Raw genomic sequence first — 25156 nt, 5'->3', positions numbered from 1 at the left:
CAATATGGCGGCGGCGATAAGGGGTGGATGGTGCCGCTGCTCCCGGGGGAGGTGCTGGGCGAGCGGAGGGGGGAAGGGAGAAGAAGGAAGGGGCGCGGCGCGATCCCGGCCGCGGGCTGGCCCCCGGGCCGGGCCTGGCCTGTGTGCTCCGGGGCTCCCAAGGGGCGGGGCCGAGCGGCATGCTTCGGCTTGGGGAGGGCGAGCCGGCGAACGCTCGGGGGCGAGGCCGTGATTGTGGCGGCCCGGCCTGGACCCCTCCGACCCCGACCTTCCTCGTCACCTTGGGGCCCGCGAGGCTTTCAGCCCTCCTAAGCCTAGCGATTTTGGGGCCCTGGGTGGGGGGCTGCTGCCCCGGAACGCGGCTACTCCGGGAAAGGGGTGGAGGGGCCACCGAGGTCTTGGGGCCTGCCGCCCGCAAGCACGACAGCTTAGGCCCTGAGCGACCACAGCCCCCTCCTGCAGATGAGGAAACTGAGGCCCACAGAGTTGAAGGGAGTAGCCCAAGGTCACACAGTAGTGTACGTTAGACTGGATAGGAACCTAAGTCCTGCCTTTGCAGGGGAGGGTTCTTGCCCCAGGTCACACAACTGGTAGTAATTGTCTGAGATTAGAACCCACGTCCAGTGCTTTCCTTCCTGGGCCATGCTGCCTTGTTTTAGACTTGAAAAAACTGAGGGCCACTCCTGCCAGTCTTTCCTCAGCTAGAGCCCAGGCCAGGGACAAGAGGGAGAAAATGACAAGGGAGGGTGATGTCACAATGTGAAAGCCAGCATTTGAGTTGAAGAACAGTAGAGTCAGGACTGGGCGGCAGTTGTGGGGGTAAAAGTTGGGGAGCGGTTTACTGGAGACTCAGTTTAGCTCAATATGTCATCGCTGTGCCCTGGCAGCCTAAAAGGCTATTTCAGAATCTATTGAAGAGAGTAGTAGGGCTCAGAATGAAAGATGATGGTCATTAGTCAGACCCTGTCATGATCAGTTCCCAACACATATTTTAAGAATATTGTCCAGCCTAAGAGTTTTTGGGGGATGGTGAAGGACCTTGAGTCTATGACATAAGGACCAGTTGAAAACTGGAATTCTTAGCCTGGGGTAGAGAGGACTTGGGATAGATATTTAATGGCTATCTTAAAGTGTTTGTAAGGCTCAGACCCTGAAGACAGATTAGATTAGACTTGTCTTGATTGGCCTTGGAGCAGAGCTAGGAGCAGTTTGGGTAGAAGTTACAGGGAGACATATTTAGCCTAGAATAAATAAAACTTCCTAAAAGTTGGAGCTACCCCTAAGTGTAATAGACTGCTGAGAGGTGCTGCGTTTCCCCTCACTGAAGATTTGCAAACAGAGACCAAATGATTACTTGTTGGGTCTGTGGTAGATTCCTGTGGAGGCTCATGTTGTATTAGATGGCCTCTGAGGGTCATTCAAAGCCAGCCTTTCTTACCTGGTTCTGACTGGGCTGCTTGAGGATTCTGCTTGTTCTTATCTGACCATATCCAAAGTGTTGTATTCAGTTCTGGGCTTAGCTTAAGAAAGAACATAGATAAGATGGAAAGTATCCTTGCCATAAGAGGATCAGTTGAAGGAACTGAGTATGTTTCAGCTGGAGAAGAGAAGGATCAGAGTGGGTGAAGGGACGTGACAGTAGTTTTCAAATATTGGAAACATTGTCATAATGAAAAAGATTGAATTTTTTGCCCTCAGAGGACAAAACCAGTAAAGTGTGGAAATTGAAAAGAGTTGAATTAGGACTCTGACAATTACGTCTATCCATAAATGGAATGGTCTGCCTTGGAAGGTAATGAGTTCTTCCATAGGAGCACTTAATGCGCAGTTAGAATGACCATTCGCCAGGAGTGTTAAATTGGAAACGCTCTTTCAGCTATGGATTGAACTGGGTGATTACTGTGGTTCCATCTAGTTCTAAACTTAGGTAATTCTGTGATTCTCTTCTCTGGGAGGGGATAAAATATTACTGGGGGAGAAGGTTGTGCATCTGTCTCAGAATTTATGTAAAATGAAGGAACCATATTATTGCCCTACAGTGCATCTTGGAATAGGAGCAGACTCTGTACACCTTTCACTCCCTGTCCTTGCTCAGCCCTTCAGCAGCAACATAGGATATACTAAGTATGAACCCAGCTCCTCCTAAAACTGACACAACTCAGTCTCTCCTATAGCTGGACGTGCAACACAAAAGTTATCGCAGAACTGTATCACTGAGTTTCCAGGGACTTAAAAAGTCAGAAGCAGTTGAATCTTGTGGCATTAGTGGTCTGATCTAAAAGCATTAGAACAAAAGACCAGGGTTCTGATCCTGGCTCTGTCTGTAATCAGTGAAAGAAATGGGGGGAGGGGAGGAAACTGGGGCCCAGAGAATGGAAGGGGACTTACCCAAGTCACACATCAGGTTATAGGTAGAGCTGAGATTACCACCAACGCCCATCCCACTGCCTCCTGCTATTCCTAGAAACAAAAACTTATGTAGCCTCAGATTCTGACAGAGCATTAGAAATACAGACCTAGAAACACAATGAATTCTGTCTTTTCGTGTTTGTTTCTATAAACACGTAAAGTCATTGTGAACTCAGAAAGAGTAAGAAAATGAATCTGAATGGAGTAACAGAAGGCAGTGATTGGAAAGGTGGAACTAGTAGGAGTAGCACGGCTATAATAGAAGTACGTCAGTGGAGACAGGAAGGAAGGAAGGAGCTTTCGAGGGAGAAGAGGGAAGGCAGGGGAAGGAAAAGGTTTCTGGCTGAAGATCTTCATCAGCAGTTTTTTGACTACCTTAGGTCTCAGCTTCATAGAATTTAGAGTGGGAAGGGGTTGGGCTATGCTTTGGGGATTATTTCCTCCAGCTCCTTCATTTTATAGGTGAAAAAAATGAGGCCTAAATAAGTAGTGATTTTTTTTTTCAAAGTCACACACACACAGTCTAAATACCAGAATGAGAGATTCTAATCCAATGTGCTTGACACTAAACTGGGGTGCCTATTCATCTCTCATAGGTCCAAATTTAAGTGGTAAGAAAGTCGATGAAATTCTGATCTTGGAAATTAAGAGATCTGGGATTTCCCTTTCTTTGTTCTGACAGCCATTTCTTTCTCAGTTTAGGCAGGTTTTATCAATGTAGGTAAAAATAACTTTCGGTGTGAATTGGTGTTAGTTTTTAATAGGTTTTGTAAATTTACTAGGTTTCCTCTCAGATAGGTGTTAAGTCAGTTAAAATTAGCAGTAAATAATGGGAAAAGGGGCTGGAAGAAGGGTTGGAGCGATCAGGCAAAAAAAAGGGAAAGAGACACAGTGAGGGGAAGGGACACAAAGAAGAATTAAAGAACAGTTGATATGAAGGTTTAAATAAATAACAAAGGAAGCGATCACCTTTTACCCAAGCTAAAGAAATTCTGCTATAGCTCCCACTCTTTCTGTGACCTAGGAGCCAGAGTGTACCTTATGCAGATCCCAGTTGTGGTATCTCATTTTATTCCTTTTTCCTCTTTATTAGGCATAGGACAGATTGATAAGAAGATTCTTATTCTTTCTCCTCCCTCCAGTGTTTCATTCCACAGAGGTAAAATAATAATTCCTTTTTTTTTTTTACTCTTTCTCCCCTGATTTTAGAGATGCCTTGGCAGTGGGACCCAGTTTCTCTCTGGCTGGTGCCCTGTGCCAGTGTCTTATGGCCCTGTCTTTCGAATATGCAGTCCAGGCTTAGAACTGCCGCTGGTAAGTAAAGCAGATTTCCTCTGCTCTCCAGGGATCTTGGAGGGGGAAAAAGGGACACTCCTGGGAGAGATCAGAAAGTGATCTCTTTTGGCAGTATGGAGTGGTGGGGTTGCTGAGAAAGCTGCTAGCACAGCAGCTGAAGCTCCCAAAGGATGCTTATTAAGTGCCTGGGCAGAATATTTATTTTTGAAGGTAGCATGCTACTCAAGTTCGTCGTAGCATTCTACTTACATGAGCTCAGAATTGTGTGACATTATATGCAATCATACCATATTCAAAATTCATTCAGCAAAGCCTGGCTTAATGCCTTTCATGTGCAGGCTGCTGCCCTCAGTGCTAGGGAAGGGAGGGAGAGGAATACAGAGATAAATAAGGCCTAATCTCTGCCTTCATGGAGCTTATGGTTCAGTAGGTGATACAACACACACAGGTTAAATGCTGTTTGTTAGAGAAATTGATGTGAGAGAGGTACAAACCAAGTACAGGTAGAGAAAATCCCTTCTGTCTTGAAGTTCTTGAAGGGTGGATGGAAATTGTGTAGGTGTTTGGGCAGAGGAGTAGCATGAGGGCAGGAGGTGAGAAAATGCAGTCTGAGTTTGGGGAAGAATCTCATTTGTAGGGAAAAAATCTGGAACGATAGGTCAGGGCCAGACCGTGCAGGGCTAAGGGACTTGGATGTCATGGCACTGTCGGAATATGTGGAAGGTTTTTTTAGCAGAGGAGTAGCCCATCATGTACAAGTGGGTGTGGGGACTCAGTTTATAAAGATCTCAAGTTTGAACATTAGTCCCAACACTGATTGTGGAAAATGCTTGTGTGAAAAGTGTAGGATCATATGAATTGAAGCAGGAAGGGAATGATGCAATAATCTTGTCACGTTCCCTCATTTTACAATTGGGAAAATATGAGGCCCACGGTGGTGAATTCAACAAATATTAAGTACCTGCTGTGTCTAAGGAGAGACTTAGGGTGCATAATGAATAACCATCTTGTCTTAGACTTAGGAAAATACAGATTCAAGTCCTTCTTTTGGCCCAGACTCCGTGGCATTGTGAGCAAATTATTTTCAGTACCCCTGGCAGCTCTAAGGCTTTAAGTTGAGAGAGGGTGCCCACTTGTATTACAGTAAAGATTCTGCACTGATGATGTCATAGGTCAAAAAAAAAAAGAGATATGTAAGTTACTGTACTAGGGATACAAAATAAAAGGAAAATAACTCCTTCCCTTGCAAAGCTTGCACCCTACTGGGTGTGTAGCATACAAACATGAAACATCCATAACATGGTAATTTGGGGTGGGGGAAAAAGCCCAAACAACTGGGGAGATGAGGAAAGACTTCACAGGGGAAGCAAAAAAGTTGAATCCTGAAGGGAAGGTGAATAAATCAGAAAGATGGAGATGGGGAGGGGGATGACTTGTGAAAGTACAGGGTTGTGGGAGATGTGATGTTGAATTAGCAAGACAGTTGGTAGGTCAAAAAGCTTTCCCAGTGATCACAAAGGTAGCAAGTAGGAGATTGAAGACTCTAAATCCAGAGGTTTTTCCACTGTCTCCAGCCCACAAGGCTGATTGTACATGTAGATGGATTGGGAACTGGGTGAATAGGCTAGCCCAAGGACTAGTACTTAAGGGTTGCTTGTCAGGTTGGAGGACATTTCCAGTGGAGTGCCCCAGAGATCTGTGCTTGGCTCGGCATTCTTCACCATTTTTATTGACTTAGATAATGGAATAGATGGTATTTATCTCATTTGCAGACAATACAAAGCAGGAAAGAATAGCTTTCACGCTGGATGACAATCCTGGAAGACTAGAACACTGGGCTATCTCTAATAGGGATAAATGCCAAGTCCTCTTAGACTTGGATTCAAAAAATTACCTTCCCTAGAAGATGGTAGAGGTATGGCTAGGGAGCAGTCTGAACAGCTGTAGAAATTGCATTGGATTGACCTTGTGCTCAATAAAAGTCATTTGCAGCAGTCAGGGAAGCCAGTAGAATCCCAGTCTTCATAAAGAGAGGCCTAGTTCTTGGAGTTTGAAAGGGGATAGTCTCGCCAACCTCTGCCATGGCCCTATCACATAATGGAGTGTTGTGTTCTTTTCTGGGCATAACCTTTTAGTTAGGAAGGAAAGTAATTAGATAGTTGAAGTTTCCAGAGGAGTGCAAAATGGTTACAGGGAATGAAGAGCAATTGAAGAAATAAGGGATGTTTATCCTGGAAAGGAGAATGCCTAGATAGAACATCATAGTCTGTGTATCTTCACATATTTGAAGGGCTGTTATGGATATGAGGGTAATATTTAACTTGTTCTACTGTGTCTAAGAAGTTAGAACCAAGAGCAATGAATAAAAGTTGAAAAGAAATAACATTTAGACTTAATGTAAGGAAAAAATCTTCCTAATAATTAGATCTATCTCAAAAGGAAAACAGTATCCCAGAATGTAAGTGAATTCCCCTGATCTTGAAGCAAAGGCTTGTTGTTTACTTGATTTTTTTTGTGGGGGGCAGAAGGTAGAGGGGAATTCTTGTTTAGAAATTGAGTTAGATGATGTCTGAGATCTTTCCAGCTCTGAGAGTGCAGAGACTTCTCTCCTGAGATCTGGACTTATAGTTCCAACTGTCTGTGGAATGTAGAGTCATAGAAGAGACCTTTAAGATCATCTAGTCTTAACCCCTTTTTTATAGAGGAGCAAACTGAGGTCTAGAGAGGGTAAGTGAGTTGCTTAAAGCCATGCAGCTAAGAGGAAACAACTAGGTTTTCTGCCCAGATCTTCTAATGAAAAGCTCAGCTTTCTTTTTATTACATCATGCTCCCTGTTCACCTGAGCACTCCACTCATATCTAAAGCTCCATATTTATAAAACCAGAATTATCCTCTTTGAAAACCTTTTTTTGGCTTCCATGTTTCCATCAGTGGAACTGCCACTCATTTACCGTAGTGAATTGTACACAGTGCTTGTGACTCCAGAGTCAGCTTCAATTTTTTTTCACCCCACCTCTCTTCCCCCAAGTCCCCACCTTTCCATTTTCATTACCATCATGCACATTCACCTTGTTAACCTCTTGTAAATAGTCTCTCTGTCCTCTGTTTCTGGGTATTTTCCCCTCCCTACTACCTGCATCCTCAGTCTATCTCTTATTCTGCTGCCAGACTCATCTATCTCCTGGACAGCTGGGATCACATCATTTCCTGGCTTATGAACCTTCAGTGATGGTCTATCCCCTAGTGGATGAAGTCAGATATTCGAGACTTTCTATAATCTAGTACCAACCTACTGCCTTTTTGGCCTTACTGAAAAATAATTCTGTCTGTCTATCTGTCTCTCTTTCTTTCTCTCTCTCTCTTTCTCCCCCCCTCCCTCTTCCCACCCTCTTCCCTTCTCCATGCTTAGGAGCAGCTAGGTGGTACAGTGCATAAAGTTCTGGGCCTGGAGTCAGGAAGACTTGTCTTCTTGAGTTCAAATCCAGCCTCAGATACTTCCTAGCTATGTGACCCTGGGCAAGGCACTTCACCTTTTTTGCCTCAGTTTCTTCATCTATAAAATGAACTGGAAAAGGAAATGGCAAACCACTCCAGTATCTTTGCCAAGAAAACCGCAAATGGGGTCACAAAGAATCAGACATGACTGAAAAGTAAATGAACACAGTTTATGCTTAAACAAAACAACTGTTCTTGCCTGTGCTTTCCTGCTGCCTCCATGCTTTTATTTGTGTTGTTCCCTACACGTTCGTGCACATATGCACCCTATACACACGTGCACATAACAGATACTGTTTCCACCTGTTGAAGTCTCTTTCAAAGCCCAGCTCAGATGTCACATTATTATGTCTTTCACTTTTTTTGTGCCTGTCTTACTGCTCTTGTTAATCTCTTAGAGGGCAGGTGCCATGTTTTAATTCTTTGTATCTCCCCAGCACTGAGCACATGGTTGGCACCCTGTAAGTTAAAGGAATGAAGCACCCTGTAAGTTAAAGGAATGAAGCAGCCAAGGTAGTGCGACTTAGACTGCCCGTTGTCAGCCTTTTTCCAGTGCTTTATTATGTCCTTCTCTTTCTAGTACACTGTGCTTTGTGGATGACATGAAATTGGGAGGGATAGTTACTATGATGGAAGACTGAATCAAGAGCCCAAAAGATCACTATAGGCTGGAGCAATGGGCCATAACTGAGAAGATGGCATTTAAATTTGCATTTAAGGGGTAAATGTAATTTTAGTCTGCATTTAGTCTGGTTCAAAAAAGGGAATTGTGTAGTATGGGGGAGATGTGGCTAGCTACCAGTTCATGCAAAAAGACCAAAGGTTTTTAGGTGACTACAATGTGGTTCAACCTGAAAAGCTAATGAAGGGGGGCGGAGCCAAGATGGCGGAGGGAAAGCAGTGACTTGCTAGAGCTCTCCCCCAAAGCCCTCCAAATGCCTACAAAAAATGACTCTAAACAAATTCTAAAGCAGCAGAACCCACAAAGAAACAGAGTAAAACAAATTTCCAGCCCAAGACAACCTGGATGGTTGATCAGAAAGGTATATCGCGCTGGGCTGGGAGAGGAGCGCAGTTCGGCGTGGGCGCGCAGGCCACAGCGACCCTGGAGCAGGCCTCAGAGGACTGAATCGTGGGCAGCTGTGGCAGTTTCCAGACTTCTCAACCCACGAGTGCCAAAGACAACTTAGAAGGTCAGTGGGAAAAGTCTGTGACTGCGGTGAGAGAAGAAGCTAGATCTCAGCCACCCCGAGGGAAGTGGCTGCCTTCTGAGCTTCAGGCCCGCAGACTGAGGGGGAATCGAGTGGCTGATCAGAGGGGGATTGCAGGGATCTCTTGCTTTGCCTGTGCTTGGATCTGGGTCACAGTTCTGAGGGGTGGTCCTGGGGCGAGGAGGAGCGCTGGCATGGTGGAGCTTGTTGTGGCGGTGGAGAGGAAACACCTTGCCCCTTATCATGCCATCTTGGAAGAACTGACACTTTTCAGGTCCCTAAAAGTATCTCTGAAAACAGAGATAAACAGATAAAACAGAGACAAACCCCCGAAGCTTGAGACAGTACATTTCTCCACATTGGAAACAGACTTACCTTAACAAAGAGTTTAAAATTCAAGTGATTGGTTGTGAGCATGAGCAAGCAGCGCAAAAAGAGTCAGACTATATTATCTTACTTTGGTGACAAAGAAGATCAAAACGTACAACCAGAAGAAGAAAACAAAGTCAAAGCTCCTACATCCAAAACTTCCAAGAAAAATATGAACCAGTCCCAGGCCTTGGAAGAGCTCAGAAGGGATTTTGAGAAGCAAGTAAGAGAAGTAGAGGAAAAACTGGGAAGAGAAATGAGAGTGATGCAAGAAAATCATGAAAAGCAAGACGACAGCTTGCTAAAGGAGACCCAAAAAAATACTGAAGAAAATAACACCTTAAAAAATAGCCTAACCCAAATGGCAGAAGAGGTCCAAAAAGCCAGTGAAGAAAAGAATGCCCTAAAGAGCAAAACTGGACAAATGGAAAAGGAAGTCCAAAAGATTACTGAAGAAAATACTTCCTTAAGAATTAGAATAGAGCAATTGGAAGCTAGTGACTTTATGAGAAATCAAGACACTGTAAAACAAATCCAAAAGAATAAAAAATTTGAAAACAATGTGAAATATCTCATTGGAAAAACAACTGACCTGGAAAATAGATCCAGGAGAGAGAATTTAAAAATTATTGGACTATCTGAAAGCCATGATCAAAAAAAGAGCCTAGACATCATCTTTCAAGAAATTATCAAGGAAAACTGCCCTGATATTTTAGAACCAGAGGGCAAAATTGAAATTGAAAGAATCCATCGATCTCCTCCTGAAAGAGATCCCCAAAGCAAAACTCCTAGGAATATTGTAACCACATTCCAGAGTTCCCAGGTCAAGGAGAAAATATTACAAGCAGCCAGAAAGAAACAATTCAAGTATTGTGGAAACACAATCAGGATAACACAAGATTTAGCTGCTTCTACATTAAGGGACTGCAGGGCATGGACTATAATATTCCAGAGGGCAAAAGAGATAGGATAACAACCAAGAATCACCTACCCAGCAAAACTGAGTATAATTCTTCAGGGAAAGAAATGGTCATTCAGTGAAATAGAGGACTTTCAAGCATTCTTGATGAAAAGACCAGAGCTGAATAGAAAATCTGACTTTCCAATACAAGACTCAAGTGGAACATGAAGAGGTAAACAGGAAAGAAAAATCATAAGAGACTTATTAAGGTTGAACTGTTTACATTCCTGCATGGAAAGATGATGTTTGTAACTCCTGAGACTTTTGTCAGCATTAGGGTAGTTGGAGGGAAAAAATTATATGTATGTATATATTTATAGATAGATAGATAGATAGATAGATAGAGGGCACAGGGTGAGTTGAAGATGAAGGGGTCACATCTGGAGAATAAAATGAAGGGGTGAGAGAGGATTATACTGGAGAAGGAGAAAGGGAAAGGTAGAACAGAGTAAATTATCTCACAAAAAAACAAAAAGGCTCTTACAGTGGAGGGGAACCAGGGGAAGCTGAGAGGAAATGACTGAATCTTATTCTCATAGGATTTGACTTAAGGAGGGTATAACATACACACTCAATTGGGTATGGAAATCTGTCTTAGCCTACAGGAAAATAGGAGGGGGAGGGGACAAGAGAGTAGGGGGATGATAGAGAGGAGGACAGATTGGGAAAGGGGGTAATCAGAAACAAATACTTCTGAGGAGGCACCAGGCTCAAAAGAAAGAAGAAATGGGTGGGCGGGATAGGATTAAGGGAAATAGAGTTAGTTTTCACAGCATGTCTACTGTGGAAGTGTTTTGCATAACTGCACATGTGTAGCCTATATTGAGTTGCTTGCCTTTTCAAAATGAGGGTGGGTGGGGAAGGAGGAAGGGAGAATATTTGGAACCCAAAGTTTTAAAAACACATGTTTAAAAAAAAATGTTTTCTGGGAACTGGGAAATTTTTCATGCAACTGGGAAATAAGAAATACAGGAGGTGTACAGAAATCTGTCCTGCCCTACAGGAAAATAGAAGGGGAAGTGGGGGAGACTTAGCAGGGAAAGGAGACCAGGGGAAGGGGTATTCAGAATGCATGCCATCTTGGGGTGGGGGGAGGGGCAAGATGGGGTGAAAATTTAGAACTCAAAATATTGTGGAAGTAAATGTTAAAAACTAAAAAGAAAAAAGAAAAGAATTTAAAAAAAAAAGAAAAGCTAATGAAACATAAGGCTACATCAGTAGAAATATAAAAGAATCAATAGAAATCTGGTTTCCAGAACAAAGGAAGTTAATTTTAGGTCCCACTATCCTCCTCTTTGATCAGATATTATCAGGTGGACTGTGGTCAGTTCTGGGCAGTCTTTAGGAACTGGGATATTAACAAACCAGAGTCCAAAGAGAAGAAAGTGACTTATCATTTTTTCTATTTTAAAAATAGAAACTAGATTTCACTTGATAAGTTGAATATTTGATTCACATTCAGTCATGTTGGGGAAGTTCTGTGCTTCTGGTTTTTCCCATGAGTAATGATGATTTTCTTTAAATTTTTTTAGGCAAAGTGTTATTCTTCTGGAAGCAGGAAAAGTTTCCTATCTGGCTTGTTAGAAAATATCAAACAAGAATTAGCAAAAAACAAGGAAATGAAAGAAAGTATAAAAAAATTCAGAGATGAAGCTAAGAAGTTGGAAGAATCAGATGCACTTCAGGAAGCAAGAAGGAAATATGTAAGTCATTTAACAGAACATGGTGCTGGTTCACTTTGTGTTTTTGAGAGTGGGAGAGAATGGAGATTTGAGAAGGGAAGTTCATAAAGTCACAGAATGTCAGAGCTGAAAAATGCATCAAGTCCCCAAAGGGTCTTTTTGTCCCAGCTCTGTGCCTCAGGAAAGGATATTATTTGTTTAAGCTCACATGCCTGGTTAGTAGCAGAGCAGATCTGAACCGAGGTCTCATGGCTTCCAGCCCATTATTCTTTCTATTTCACCAGCTAATAAGGTTTGATTAGATAAACTGCCTTTAGATGTAAGTAGAATAAACTGCTTTAGGAGACAGCGCATTTCCCCTTAACTGGAGTTTTTTTGAGCAGAGCCTAGATGGTCCCTCATCAAGAATATTACACAGGGAATTCTTAAGACCTCTGAAGTCCTTTCAGACTTTTTCAGTTCTTCAGATACTTACTGGTAGAGTCATGTGAGGACAGGACCTGTGTTTGATTTTCTTATGCTTTTTTCCCTAAAGAAATTAAATTTTAAAAATTTATACTATAACTAAAGAATTCTAGCTCAGCTCCCATTACTGTGCAATGAATTTCCATTTTGTTGATGGATCTCATTGGACTTGAAATTTTTAACGATTTGTTATATAGCTTGTGTGCTACTCTTAGCCTGTCAAAGGCTTTGATTTAACTGAAGAGCCACAGTAAAGATGCAAGAGGGAATTATGCCCTTGGTTGCAGCATTATGGCCAGACCTGTTTTATTTTTATTTCTTAATTTTACCTCAGTAATAGCCTGTTTGTTGGGTGACATTAAAGACCATGGAATTCTCATGGGACAGACAATTTGGATATGACCCATAACTGGTTTGTAATGGGATTTAAGCAGTATGGAACATTAGATTTTATCATGTATAATAGCAACAAATGATATAGTTGGGGATAAGAGTGGAAAAAAAATTGGGGTGTGTTGATCTGCCATGAAGTGGGCAGGGAAAGAGATACAGTTGGAGGATATAAGGAGTTCTTTATCCTGGAATGGTTTTGCTACCATGTGTTTAGGCTGTGACAAGAGGAAAATTACCTTCCCCTTTGTCCAGAAAGGTGTTATGGGCAGGTCGATTACTCTGGGGCTAGAATGAGACTCAAGAAGTCCTGGGCCAGCAGCTTTCATTTACCTGCTATAGTAAGAAGGCTGGTTGTCTGAGGCTTGCTCCCTCTCCATGCAGTCCCTGTACCACAGCCCTGGAGCAGCCCTGAGACCCCCTCTAGTTAAAGAAGAAAGTCAGGTCTATGAGCATGGAATTTATCAGGGCAGAAGGACTTACAACAGGCTGTCAGGGAAAGAATGAACTTTTCTGGTTGTTTCTAACCCTGTTAAAAATTAAATATAATTGGTGGCTAATTTCTGTCTTAATAAAACTGATCTTCTCTATTATAGAAAACCATTGAGTCTGAAACAGTCAAAACATCTGAAGTAATTAAGAAAAAAATTGGAGCATTCACTGGTACAGTGAAAGAGGTAAGAGACTAGAACATGGCCTTGAGTAGGGCCTTCCTCTGATTTCCACTTTTGTTGTCTTCACTGCTCACTACCACCTCCTGGTATCAGGACCTTCTCCAAGATGGTTCCATCCTCCCTTCTAGCTTCAGTCTCACTATTCCTTCCCTTCATTCATTCTGTGTTTCAGCTGAACTACATGACACTGTCTCCCAAATGTGTTCTGTTTCTGTCTCTGTACAGAGTCTTGGCTCACACTGTTCCTTATCCTTTCCTCTTAATTTCCTACCTGCCTTTAAAGTCCAACTCAAGGGCTACTGTCTCCATAAAGCCTTCTTTGATATTTGCTATTGTGTAACACCCTCCACCTTATAACCCACATAGCACTTTGCCTCTCCATTGTGCATCTCTTCTTGCTATGTATTATAATTAATCTGTTTGTATCATTTGTTTGTACCAGACTTTAAGCTCCCAGAGGGCAGGTTGCATATTTTCTTTAATTTTTGTATTTTCACTAGCTTTAAGCACAGTGTTTTACCCTTAGTAGGCATTTAATGAGTGTTTGATGATGAAATGAATAAATACTTGTAAGTCAAGAAAGTTGAAGAGAGCTTACTCAGAATGTGGACTTTGGTTCCTAATCCTAAACTTTACAAAAATTAGTGTATTGGATTAAATTAGGAGGGTCCAAGTCAGTCTTTTGAGAGTCAGTCACTGTTTTTTGAATTGCTTTTAGACACAAATATTCTTTTTCCTCTCTCCTCCCCCTTGTCCTTTCTTTCCCTCATTTTCTTCCTCCTCCTTCCCCTCCCCCTTTGAACTGCTCAAGTGTTGACTCTTTCAAAAAGGCTTTCCTGATTTCCCAAATCACTCTGTATTTATTTTGTATTATACTGTGTTTGCTTATCTGTAAACATGTATCCCTCCTGTAAAATGTAAGTTCTTGCATTGGTATTTGTATCCGCAGCACCTGGTACAATGCTTGTGTGTTGTAGGTATTTAATAAATGCTTGTTGATTGATTGGTGTGTGTAAGCAAGCTGAATTGTGTTAAATGCCTGAGGGTATGTTTTGACCTGCTGGCTCCCTGGTTTGTGTGCTGGATGCCTAGGTTGCTGTGGACGTGGGGGGGCGGGGGGGGGGACGACAATCTGAGAAGTTAGAACTGAGCCAGGATGCCAAGAATGCTCGTTACACCTAGGCTACCTCTTGTTTTGGGGGAGTCCTTGAGGGTGGGGGAGGACGAGGCCACTGCTGGGAGTTGTTCTGTATGGACTTATGGGGAAATCCCATTTTGGCCTGGGCTCCCCTAGAATCCTCTAGACTTTCAGGACTGAACTGGGGACTGATCTGAAGCCAACCCTATCCTCCAGATCAGCACTGGGCCTGAGTGAATCTATTGGGAATAAGGCCACTGGTGACAAAAGGCAATATGTGTTATGCTTTTCTGTAGCAAGGAGCTTCTGTACTGCCAGAGGAGAATTGGCAAGGCCATGGAATATAGGCTGTATTGAGGGCCCTAACCACTTTTGTCTCTTGTGCTAGAGTTTGGATGAAGTAAGTAAAAGTGACATTGGCCGAAAAATTCTAGAAGGCATGGAAGAAGCAGCCAAAACAGCCAAGCAGTCTGCAGAGTCAGTGACCAGAGGTGGGGAGAAGCTGGGCAAAACGGCTGCTTTCAAAGCCATATCTCAGGTAAGCCAGTGACTGGGGGAGCTCAGAGGATATGCTTTGTTCACATGGTATCAGGTCATAGGTTCTGTAGCTGGAAGGAGCCCTAGAGTTCAGCTCATCCACCACCCTTACCCTCGAGATGAGGAGGTAGGGGCCCAGAACAGTGAAGGCTCCTAACATTGGGCACATGGTAGAGCTGGAGCTGGAATGCCTTGGGTTTGCTTTTCTCTCCTTTGGTCTTTAATCATTTTTTTAAATTTGCCTGATGGAGAGCCTGAGGCAAAAAGCATTCTGATTTTTTCAGCTAAATAGCTGATCAGGCTAAAGAAAGGCACAGAGCCTCCCAGCTGTTCTTCAGACTGATTGGCTTTGACACCTAGTGGTCTTCTCAGAAGTGGAATGGAGTTTATTAAGTCAAATGAGCTTCATTGTCCAAAAAACGGGCAACATAAGGACACAAGAAAATAAAGGCCAAAGTCTAATATTGCAGATACATAATAGTAATGTTCATGGTTGCATGAGTAGAGATGCTGCCTACTCGTTGTTCCCTGTAATTCAAGTTCAAGAACTTTTTGTATTGTCATCTTCAGCAAATCTCAGTAATTTAGTAGAGGGTTTGGGAGGGATTCAGTCTAGCCTCCCATGGATCCAGAAACTAGTAGTGCCTTGAAAACAGGTGATAGCTTTTTGTGATCACCTGAATGGTTATGCTTTTCCTTAGGGAGTTGAAAGTGTGAAGAAGGAACTAGATCAAAGCGTACTAGGACAAACAGGCCCCTACCGAAGGCCAGAGAGACTTCGAAAACGGACTGAGTTATCTGGAGAGAAAATCAAAGAGGATAAAGTATTTGAACCCAATGAGTAGGTATTTGACAAACTAAATCCCTTAGGTTATTGACTACACCTGGCTTTGATTTTTTAACCATTTTATTTTATGTAGGTAGGAAAAGAAGCTGACCCTGTAGCTTGATCCCATGTTCTAGGCCCTCGTGACTAGAGTGTTGTTTTATTCTGGGGTTATTTTCAGTTATCTGTCTCTAACTTAATTTTCTGAGATGGTCCAGAAGAGAGTTCATGGGTCTGGTTCCTGTTTTTTCTACCAAGGATCTCATGCATCTCTGCATTGGATTCACAGAGCCCAGATCATGAGATCTGGAAGATGGAAGGGATCCTAGAAGTCAGCCAGTCTATCCCCTAATTGAGCCCAGGAAGGGGGGAATGATTTGCCCATGGAAGAGCTGGGGTTTGACCTTGGTCCTCTGGCTGCAAATCCCAATGTTGTTTCCGCTTCACCGTGGAGCATCCCTTTTGGAATCAGAAACAACAAATGAAGGGAGCTTCTTAATTGGGTACATTTACATATTGAGTTTTATACACACACACACACACTCTCTCTCTCTCTCTCTCTCTCTCTCTCTCTCTCTCTCTCTCTCTTACGTATATCAGAGCAGTGGATTCATCTGTGACAAAAGACAAGGGGTAGGATTGTTGTGATCTGAAAAAGGCAGGAAACAAGCAGTAGATAGATGCATGTGTGGGCTGGACTGGGGCATTTTGACCATCGATGGTTTTCCTGGAAGTATCTATCATGTTCCCTTTTCAGAGCTCAGGCCAAGGTTACTGATGAAATGAATGCCTTGTGATTTTCCCCAGGGAAGCAATGGGAGTTGTGCTGCACAAGGATTCAAAATGGTATCAACAGTGGAAAGATTTCAAGGACAACAATGTCGTCTTTAATAGTAAGTGGCAAAAAACTTTCTTGACCTTGGGTCATTTGGGGTGCAGCAGCCACAGCATCCTGTCTGAAGTCAGCTTGGAGAAGGGTCTTTAGTCCTCTAGGGATAGGCCTGAGCCCTGTGCTGATAATGTTTCATCAGGGACTTGGAGAAAAGCAGGTGATAAGGATGGCTAACATGCTGGATGACAGGATACAAACAGATCTTAATAGACTTGAATAATAGGCTAAATCTAGATGCAATTGAAGTAAACATAAGTACTCTTCTTGGGTTAACAAAATCAACTTATAAACTCAAGATGGAAAAGGCTTGGTTAAACACCAGCTCATAAAAAAGATCTGGGTATTTCACTAGCCCATCAGCTCAGCATGAGTCACAGGGTAGCCCAGCAGCCAGGCGGGCTAATGGCATCTTGGACCGCATAGAGAGACACAGTGACTGAGAATGAGGGTCCTAATGGACCATATTTGAAAGGTTGTGTTCAACGTGGGGTATATTTTATTTTATTTTATTTTTATTTTGTTTTTTGTTTTTGGTGAGGCAATTGGGGTTAAGTGACTTGCCCAGGGTCACACACACAGCTAGTGAATGTTATGTCTCTGAGGCCAGATTTGAACTCAGATCCTCCTGACTCCAGGGCCGGTGCTCTGTCCACTGCATTGACAACTCCAGGTCCGGTTCTCTGTCTGCTGCATTGACAATGTAAGAAGAATCCAGGGAAAAAAGACCAGCATAGCATGATAGAGATTAGAGATTCTGCCGTATTGGGGTTCATTGAAGGAGCTGGAGAATTAAAAGGCTTGGTGGGATGTTATCCTTCTTCACTTTGACCCCAGAGGACAGAACAAGGAGCAACAGGTGGGAGTTATGGATTGTCAGGTTTTGCCTCAACATAAAGAAAATTTTCCTAACAATCAAAGCAATTTAAAAATGTGCTGGACTAGAGATGGCACCTCCCCCTCGTTGGAGATTTTTGGGTAAAAGCTGGATAAACTCTTGTTGGTGGGTGTTGTCTAGAAGATTCTTGGTCAGGTGCAGGTAGATCTAGATGGTTTCTGAGATTCTGTCAGTCAATTGTCAGGCATTTATTAAGTGTCTGCTTCATGCCAGGCAATGTGCTGGACTCTGAGAATATACAGATAGAAAAAATCCCAACTCTTCTTTGACCTTAAGGTAAAAAGGGAAGAGGGAGGAGAGGGTGGAGTTAAAGGAAACACAGAATTTCAGAGTTGGACAGGTCCTCAAGAGGCAGTACGATTAGTGGAAACAGTGCCAGCTTTGGAGTCAGGAAAACTTGGGTTCAGATCTTGATCCTGACTCTGTGACCAGGGGCCTGTCACTTAACCTCTGATTACTGACCTTCCTAAATGCTATGTAAATGTCATTGTTATTACTACATGGAGACAGCTATTGTATCCCCCTAAGTTTTCTCTTCTTTAGGCTAAGCATCACCTTAAGGAAGGGCATAGAATCTCCAGTACCTGATGTGGAGATTTTGTCCAGCTTCTTGGAGGGTACCTGCTGGAAAAGAGTGAGGGAGAAAATCTTTGATCTACAAGGTAGGGAGATACCTGGAAGAGCTCTTGTCACAACAGACGCCCCTGTCATGGCAGCAGGCAAGGAGGTGGTTCTCCTGAGGGTGTTCCATCTTTATTGGTAGAAAGTTGAGAAAACAGGATCCTTCATCTTAATCACTGATCATTCAGGCAGCTGGTTTAATTCCCCACCACACCCACACAGAGCACTTTGTTGCCTTGGCTGGTAGTGTTTGCATTCTCAATGAGCTATGGAATTAGTTGGGAAAGGTCTTTTTTTTTTTTTTCTTAAATAAATGGTCCATTTTTTCATGCTCTTTCAATGTATTGATCAGTTGTGCTGGTATTTTTTCCCTCTTGAAACGCTGTTTGGTATATGGGCTGGTTCTCTGCAGGTAAATGCTTGGTATAACTATAATGATGTAAAATAAAGAAGATATCAATTAAAGCTCATTTAAAGTAATAAACAACTGACCAAAAAGAAAAACACCAAGAAAGAGTGGTCATCAAGCCTTTGCCTGAAGGGATGAGAAAATATACCTTCCTCCCTTCTTTGTAAAGGATGGCAACTGTGGCTGCGGAGCATTGTGGAATACACACAATTTTTGCTTTACGTAAATTCATATTACACAAAATCATCTTTATATAAAGAATTCTGAAAGAAATTCCCATTCCTTCCACCCCTCCAAAAAAAAAAAAACTTGATTTTACTGTGCACTATTGGACACTCTCTCCATTCTTGCTCCTGCACTTGGTGCTCCATGGCCTCCTCCCCACCCCACTAAATGTGAAGATGAATTCCACTTGTCATCGATACATAGAATGTGTACGTGCATACAGACAACACAAAATCCAGTAGACTTGAGAGACAAGCAACTCCTGTTGCAAGACAACTCAGCAGGTATCACATCCAAATAGCCCTGAGTGAAACAAGACTGTCAAATGAAGGCCAGCTTACCAAAGTTGGAGCTGGATACATATTTTTCTGGAGTGGTCCCAGTGATGGAGAGCACTGTGAAGCTGGCATAGGTTTCACAATCAAAACTAATCTTAAGTCAACAGGTTTGTATGCCTTCCAAAAGGAGTTTATGACAGGCTCATGACAACGAGATTTCCCCTTGCAGGAAAGCACCGTACCACCATCATCAGTGTGTATGCTTCCACCAAAAGGAACCTCATTAAGGGTTCCTAATTCTGGGTGACTTTAACACCAGAGTAGACACAGACTATCAGACATGGCAGGCAGTCCGTGGGAGGAATAGAGTCAGCAACAGCAACAGTTACTTACTACTGAAGACTTGTGTCTCATGACCCTCTCATCACCAACACTGTCTTCCATTTACCTAAACACAATAAAACTTTGTAGATGCACCCTCACAGCAAACATTGGCATTTAATAGATTATGTCATTGTAAAGAGAAGAGATAGACAAGATGTGAGCATGATGAAGGTGATGTGTGGCACAGTGTTGGACAAATCATAGACTTACCCTCTCCAAGCCAAACATTTGCATTCAACAAAAGTGGTGGCCCCAAGGCAAGACAACTACCAGAAGACTTAATGTCAACAGATTAGAGTGCTTCTCCGAGTGCAGTTTGTTGCTAACTTGAAGGGAAAACAGCCAATGCATGATTGACAATGGTGGAGCAGAAAAGGAGCAGGGAGCTTTCAGAGCTTTGGTGTACAACACTACATTTACTTACCTGGGTCAGAACTCTCACAGACCTCAAGATTCATTTGATGAAAATGATGAGGAAATTCAGAAACTGCTGAATGGAAAACAAGAACTCCCCATTGTTTACTAGGAGGATAGTTCATCCATCTCTAATAAGGCAGTGTTTAACTCCATCAAAAGTAAAGTGCAGGGGCAGCTAGGTGGCACAATGGACAGAGCTCCAGCCTTGGAGTCAGGAGGACCCGAGTTCAAATTCGGCCTCAGAAACTTGACACTTACTAACTGTGTGATCCTGGGCAAGTCACTTAACCCCTATTGCCTCACCAGAAAAAAGAAAAGAAAAAACAAGCAAGTAAAGTACAAGCAAAGCTTAGAAAGATGCAGGATTCCTGACTCAGTAAGGAGACAGATAAAATTCAGTTTTACATTGACAATAACAATCCAGTGTGCTTTTATGAGGCTATTTGTGGGTCAGAGACCTATATGGTGCATCAGCTACTCAGTGCTGATGGTGCCACATTGATTAGTGATATGTTCGTGTTCCTGGAGAGATGGGCTGAATACTTCCATAATGTTTCCAACAAACCATCATCATTCAGTTCTGAAGCCACTGGCTGTATACCTCAAGATAAAGTCAGTCCCTCTCTAGCCAGAATCCAACTGAAAAAAAGGTTTTGAATGCCATTAGGTTCCTCTCATTTGGCAAAGCTCCTGGTACTGATTCTATTCCAGATGAGATTGATAAGGTGGAGGTCCACTCTTCATAACAATGCTGACTGAAATCTCCTAGGTCATATGGCAAGAGGAGGTTATCCCTCAAGAATTCGAGGATGTCTCCATTGGCCATCTCTAGAAACGCGAAGGAAATAGACTGTCTTGTGACAGTGACGGTGCGGGTCTTATTCTTAGTCGTTACTGGCGAGATGGTTGCCAATTCTTAGTCGTTAACTGGCGAGATTGTTGCCAGAGTCCATAGACCAATCTCTTCACCTGAGAGCCAGTGTGGCTTCAGAAAGGGCTGGTATGGTGTTTGATGCCCAACAACTCAGGGAAAAATGCCAGGAGCAGAAGAGAGGACTGTACACAACATTCGACAATCAGACCAAGGCCTTTGGTACTATCAGTTGTGAGGGCTTGTGGAAAATTGATCTCAGAATTTGGTTGCAGTTCATCAGTATTGTATGTCACTTTCATGACAGCATGCTTTCCCAGGTTCTGGATAATGGAAGATGCTGTCTGTCTTGCTTTCCCGGGCAGCAGTGGAGTGAAGCAGGGCTGTGTGCTTGCCCCCATGCTTTTTACCATGATGTTTACAGCCATCTTACTGTATACCTTCAACAAGGATGAAAATGACATGAAGGTCAGCTACTGCACTGATGGCAAATTATTTAGCTTGAAAAGGCTATAAGCCAAGATTCAAGAGGAGAAAGAGTTGGGTGTGTGACTTTTTTTTCCCACAGTTTTTTCACAGTGCAGCCTCTGAGGCTGAGATGCAGCAGAGTATAGATCAGTTCTCTGCTGCTTATGCTAATTTTGGCCTACAGGAAAACAGAAGTTCTCCACCAGCCAGCACCCGGTACATCCATACATAGAACTATTGGTTACAACAAGTGGAGAAATTTTGGGTACTATGGTTAAGTTCACTTACCTTGGCACTATACTTGCAGCAATGTCCACATAGATGATGACATTGACATACACATTGCCAGAGCTAGCTCAGTGTTTTGGAGACTGACAGAAAGTGTGGGAGAGGAGATGGATTAGCCTGCCTAGTAAACTGAAGGTCTGCAGAGCAATTGTGCTGACGTTATTGTATGCCTGTGAAACCTGGACAGTCTACCAGCACCATGCCAGGAAACTGAGTCTCTTCCATTTGAATTGTCTTAGGAAGATTCTGAAGATCACCTGGCAAGATAAGGTAATAACCAGATACTGGGGTCCTTTCTTGAGCTGAACTGCCAAGCACACTGCAGAGAGGGTAATTTCAGTGGGCTGGCCATGTTGACCTAATGTTGACATAAGACAGTTTTATGGAGAGCTCACGCAGAGCAAGCACTCACGTGGAGCTTAGAAGAGGTGATACAAGGCCATCCTCAAGGTCTCTCGAGAACTTTGTGAGATTTGGGAGATACTGGCACAGGACCCCCCAGCGCTGGGTCCACATCAAAGAAGACATTGCTGTGTGTGCGAAGCAGAATTGCAGGAGCTCAAAAGAAATGAGATGCACAAACTTAGAGACGTCTGTCCACCCCAAAGGTTCATATAGACTGTGTGTGCCTGATCTGTGGTAGAACCTCGTGAGCTCATTGGTCCCATCAGCCCTAGTCAGACTCACTGTACATGCACTCCAACATAGTGACGTCATTTTGGTTCTCTTGGAATGCCAAGGACAGCAACCAGCCAATCAACAAAAGAAAGAAGGCTTCCCTGACCGGATCTTGGCTGCTGAGGCCCAGGCAGGGCTTTGGAGGAGGCTGTTGGTGGCTTCAGCCATGGCTTTGTTGGCTTCAGAACAAAAGGCAGTTAGATCTCACCTTTCCCTGTCTTCTCTTTCCATTTTATTCACAAACCAAATTTTACTTTCTTGTAACCAGATTCGAATCAATTATGTGTAACAGTCACCTGAGTGCAAGAGGACGCTGACTAGGCATGAATAGGACATTATATACTTAGATTAGAACCAAACTGGTGAAACAAATGACTGCTCTTGCTACAATGTACTCGACAGCCCTGGGCACTGAAGAGGGGGTATAGGGCTATTGACTCTTGCTTTCTAGAACCTCAGTCTTTGCACACACAGAGCTCTTTACAGTGGCAGGCTGTGTGACCAGTGCCAAATAAGGGAAGTTAAGTCAGTAAGCATTTATGTGTATGTGCAAATCACTCAGGATACAAAGAGAGGTAAAAGAGCCCCTACCCTTGAGGGGCTCACAATCTCACAAGCAAAAATGTACATGCAAGCTGTATACATGAGAAATAGGAAATAAGAGGAAAGGCATTAGAATTAAAATGGGTTGGGAAAGGCTTCCTGTAGAAGATGGGATGTTAAACCAGGGAAATCAAGAAGTGAAGGTGAAGGAGAGAATTCTGGTAATGGAAGATAGGAAGTGCCTAGAGCTGAGAGATGGATTGTCCTGTTTGTGGAACAGTGAGGAGGGCCAGTGTTACTCAATCAGAGTACCCGGGGGAGATATAAGGTATAAAAGGAATGGAAAGATTGGGATTGGGGGAGGGGAATTGGTTACAAGGGGCTTTGAACACCAAACAGAGGATTTAGTACTTGATAAGAGATGATGAGGTCACTAAGTGATATGTAGAAGGATAAGAAATGGCCCAGTACAGAACCCTGTGGGCCACCCATAGTCAGTGTCACCCTTAAGGATCCAGCAAATGAGACAGAGTGGGCAGAGAGATGGGAGGAAAGCCAGGAGAGTAGTGTCCTGAAAACCTAGAGGAGAGAGTGATAGTGTCAAAGGCTGCAGAAGAGTCAAGAAGGATGAGGATCCAGCAAAGGCCACTGGATTTGAAAATCAGGAGATCACTGGCAACTTTGGAGAGGGCAGTTTCAGTGAAATAGAAGGTTGGAATCTAGATTTTAGGGGGTTAAAAAGAGGACGAAAGGAGAGGAAGTCACCTGTTGTAGATGGCCTTATCTGAGTTCATCTGTGGGAGAGATCAGTTGGAGGGGTTCAAGGAAGAAGGCTCCAGAGATAGAACATGAGACCCTGTGCTTAGACGTTGGGAGGGATGGATTCCATCCTGAACTTCGCAAAGTAAATGAATGGAAAAGCTAATCATGTGCTAAGTACTGGGGTACAAACAGAAACAATATTCTCATGAAAGAAACCACACAAACAGGGGAGTGCTAACCAGGGATGGACACTTTAGTCCTCGTGAATGGAGACATAGGGGAGGAGCTTGCTTTAGCCCTTTGCCCAGTGGCAGAGTCCACTTGGTTGTGGTTCTTGTACTGAGGCTATATGAGTATGGCTGGGGAGCAAAAAGTGAAATGCGGCATGTTTGGGACCTTCCTGAAAGAATGGACCAGGGAGACTGGCTTCAGATATTTGAAAAGCCCTCATAGGCAGAAGTGTCTGGCACAAAGGAGGCCCTTCATAAATGCTTGTTGGTTAGGTGACCTTAGATGGCAGGCCCAGAAGAATGTAGGGAAGGTGCAGAGCAGCAGTTTTCTGACAGGAGAAAGAGAAGTCAAGGAGAGCTGAGCTTTTGAATCTAGCTAATTGGGAGAGTGCCATTGACAAAGGGGACCGTTTTAGTAGATGGCTTGGGTTGGGAGACAGCCTAATGGAGATGTGGGATTTGGATTGGGAGAGAGGTCATCTGTCTGCATTGGTCCAAGCATAGAGTGAAGCTCCCCAAGTTGTATTTGCCCCAGAGCAGATTTAAAAGTGCTTCCTCAAGCATTTGACTAATCTCAAGTACCCACTTGAGAGGGGTTGTCCTCTTCCTTGCTGACCCCTCATCAAGTCCTGCCCGCTGTGTAAAGCTGTTCACAGGAAGAGACCTTGTCGTCCGATCTGATCTCTTGGTGTTTAATGGCATAATTTTTGGATTGACATTGAACAACATAATTTGAGAAGACCCATTGAAACCTGAAGAAATGCACAGAACACGGCATTTGAAAGAAGTAGAATATTTGTGCTGTTTTGCTCAAGTTAATGTACATTTATGAACTCTTAGTTTATGGTGTCATGATCAACAGTATTTTTAAAATTTTTTCTCTTTAGGTGCTTGTGTTGACAGTAACTAATGTTAGAATGAATTTTTGAAATAAAGATAAACAGTTTATTCACAGGTCCTCCTATCTGCTTTGCTTTCAGGATTCTTTGAGATGAAGATGAAGTACGATGAAAGCGATAATGCCCTCATTCGGGCATCTCGAGCAGTGACAGACAAGATTACTGATTTAGTAGGTAAGCAGACCACCCTCCCCCAGGACCCAGGAACCGAGGGTGAGCACACTGCAGATACTCGTGACAAAGACTGCCATGCAGTTGGGAAGAGGAAGCTTCCAAAATCTGTGGTGCTGGGCCAGGTGTTGGGAGGTTAGTTGTACAGCCCGCCACTGGGGGTGGGACCCTGAGGCTTGATTAAGAATCTCATTCATCAGGTGGCCTGTTCTCGAAGACAGAGATGTCTGAAGTTCTGACTGAAATCCTCAAAGTGGATCCAGGTTTTGACAAAGATAAATTTCTGCAGCAATGTGAACGGGATATCATTCCCAATGTCCTAGAGGTAGGTGTTTCATGTGAGGCCCCTCAACACTTCTCCAGCATTTCTGCTTCTCAAGATTTTCAATTTCTTATGAAGGCCTATCAGTGAACATTCATCACTAACTGATCTGATTGAGGGACAATCCTAGTCCATCAGTATCCTTTGATTCTTCAACAAACCCATCAGGCATGTCATTGTTCTTAATTCCTCAGCTTTGGCTAATTAAAGATGAGGTTCATCCCAATCCCATCCCTGACTAGAGAAAGACTTTCAGGTTCTCAGAGTACTAATCACTTTGCATTTCATGTTTGATCAGTGGAAGCCCTGGCCTGGCTTGGCCTGGGACGTGCCTCAGCGAGTTGGGGAGG

At 43.3% G+C, this 25156-nt stretch overlaps 1 protein-coding gene across 1 annotated transcript; it reads left to right on the top strand.

Moving 5' to 3' along the window:
* Positions 1–4: 4 nt before the first annotated feature.
* LOC114032465 (mitochondrial import inner membrane translocase subunit TIM44-like) lies at positions 5–24911 on the top strand (the record flags this gene model as incomplete). Its single annotated transcript, XM_027847780.1, has 9 exons — positions 5–46; positions 3619–3723; positions 11274–11444; positions 12875–12955; positions 14479–14628; positions 15329–15468; positions 16261–16346; positions 24395–24487; positions 24685–24911. Coding segments are annotated over 9 exons (1080 nt in total), but the record flags the coding sequence as incomplete, so codon positions are not given.
* Between the last annotated feature and the right edge of the window lie 245 nt (positions 24912–25156).

This window comes from Vombatus ursinus, unplaced genomic scaffold (genome assembly GCF_900497805.2).
Source record: "Vombatus ursinus unplaced genomic scaffold, bare-nosed wombat genome assembly UNPS02005318.1, whole genome shotgun sequence".
Taxonomy (NCBI): Eukaryota; Metazoa; Chordata; class Mammalia; order Diprotodontia; family Vombatidae; genus Vombatus; species Vombatus ursinus.
Note: the sequence above shows the minus strand (reverse complement) of the source record. Positions and strands in the feature narration are given on the sequence as shown.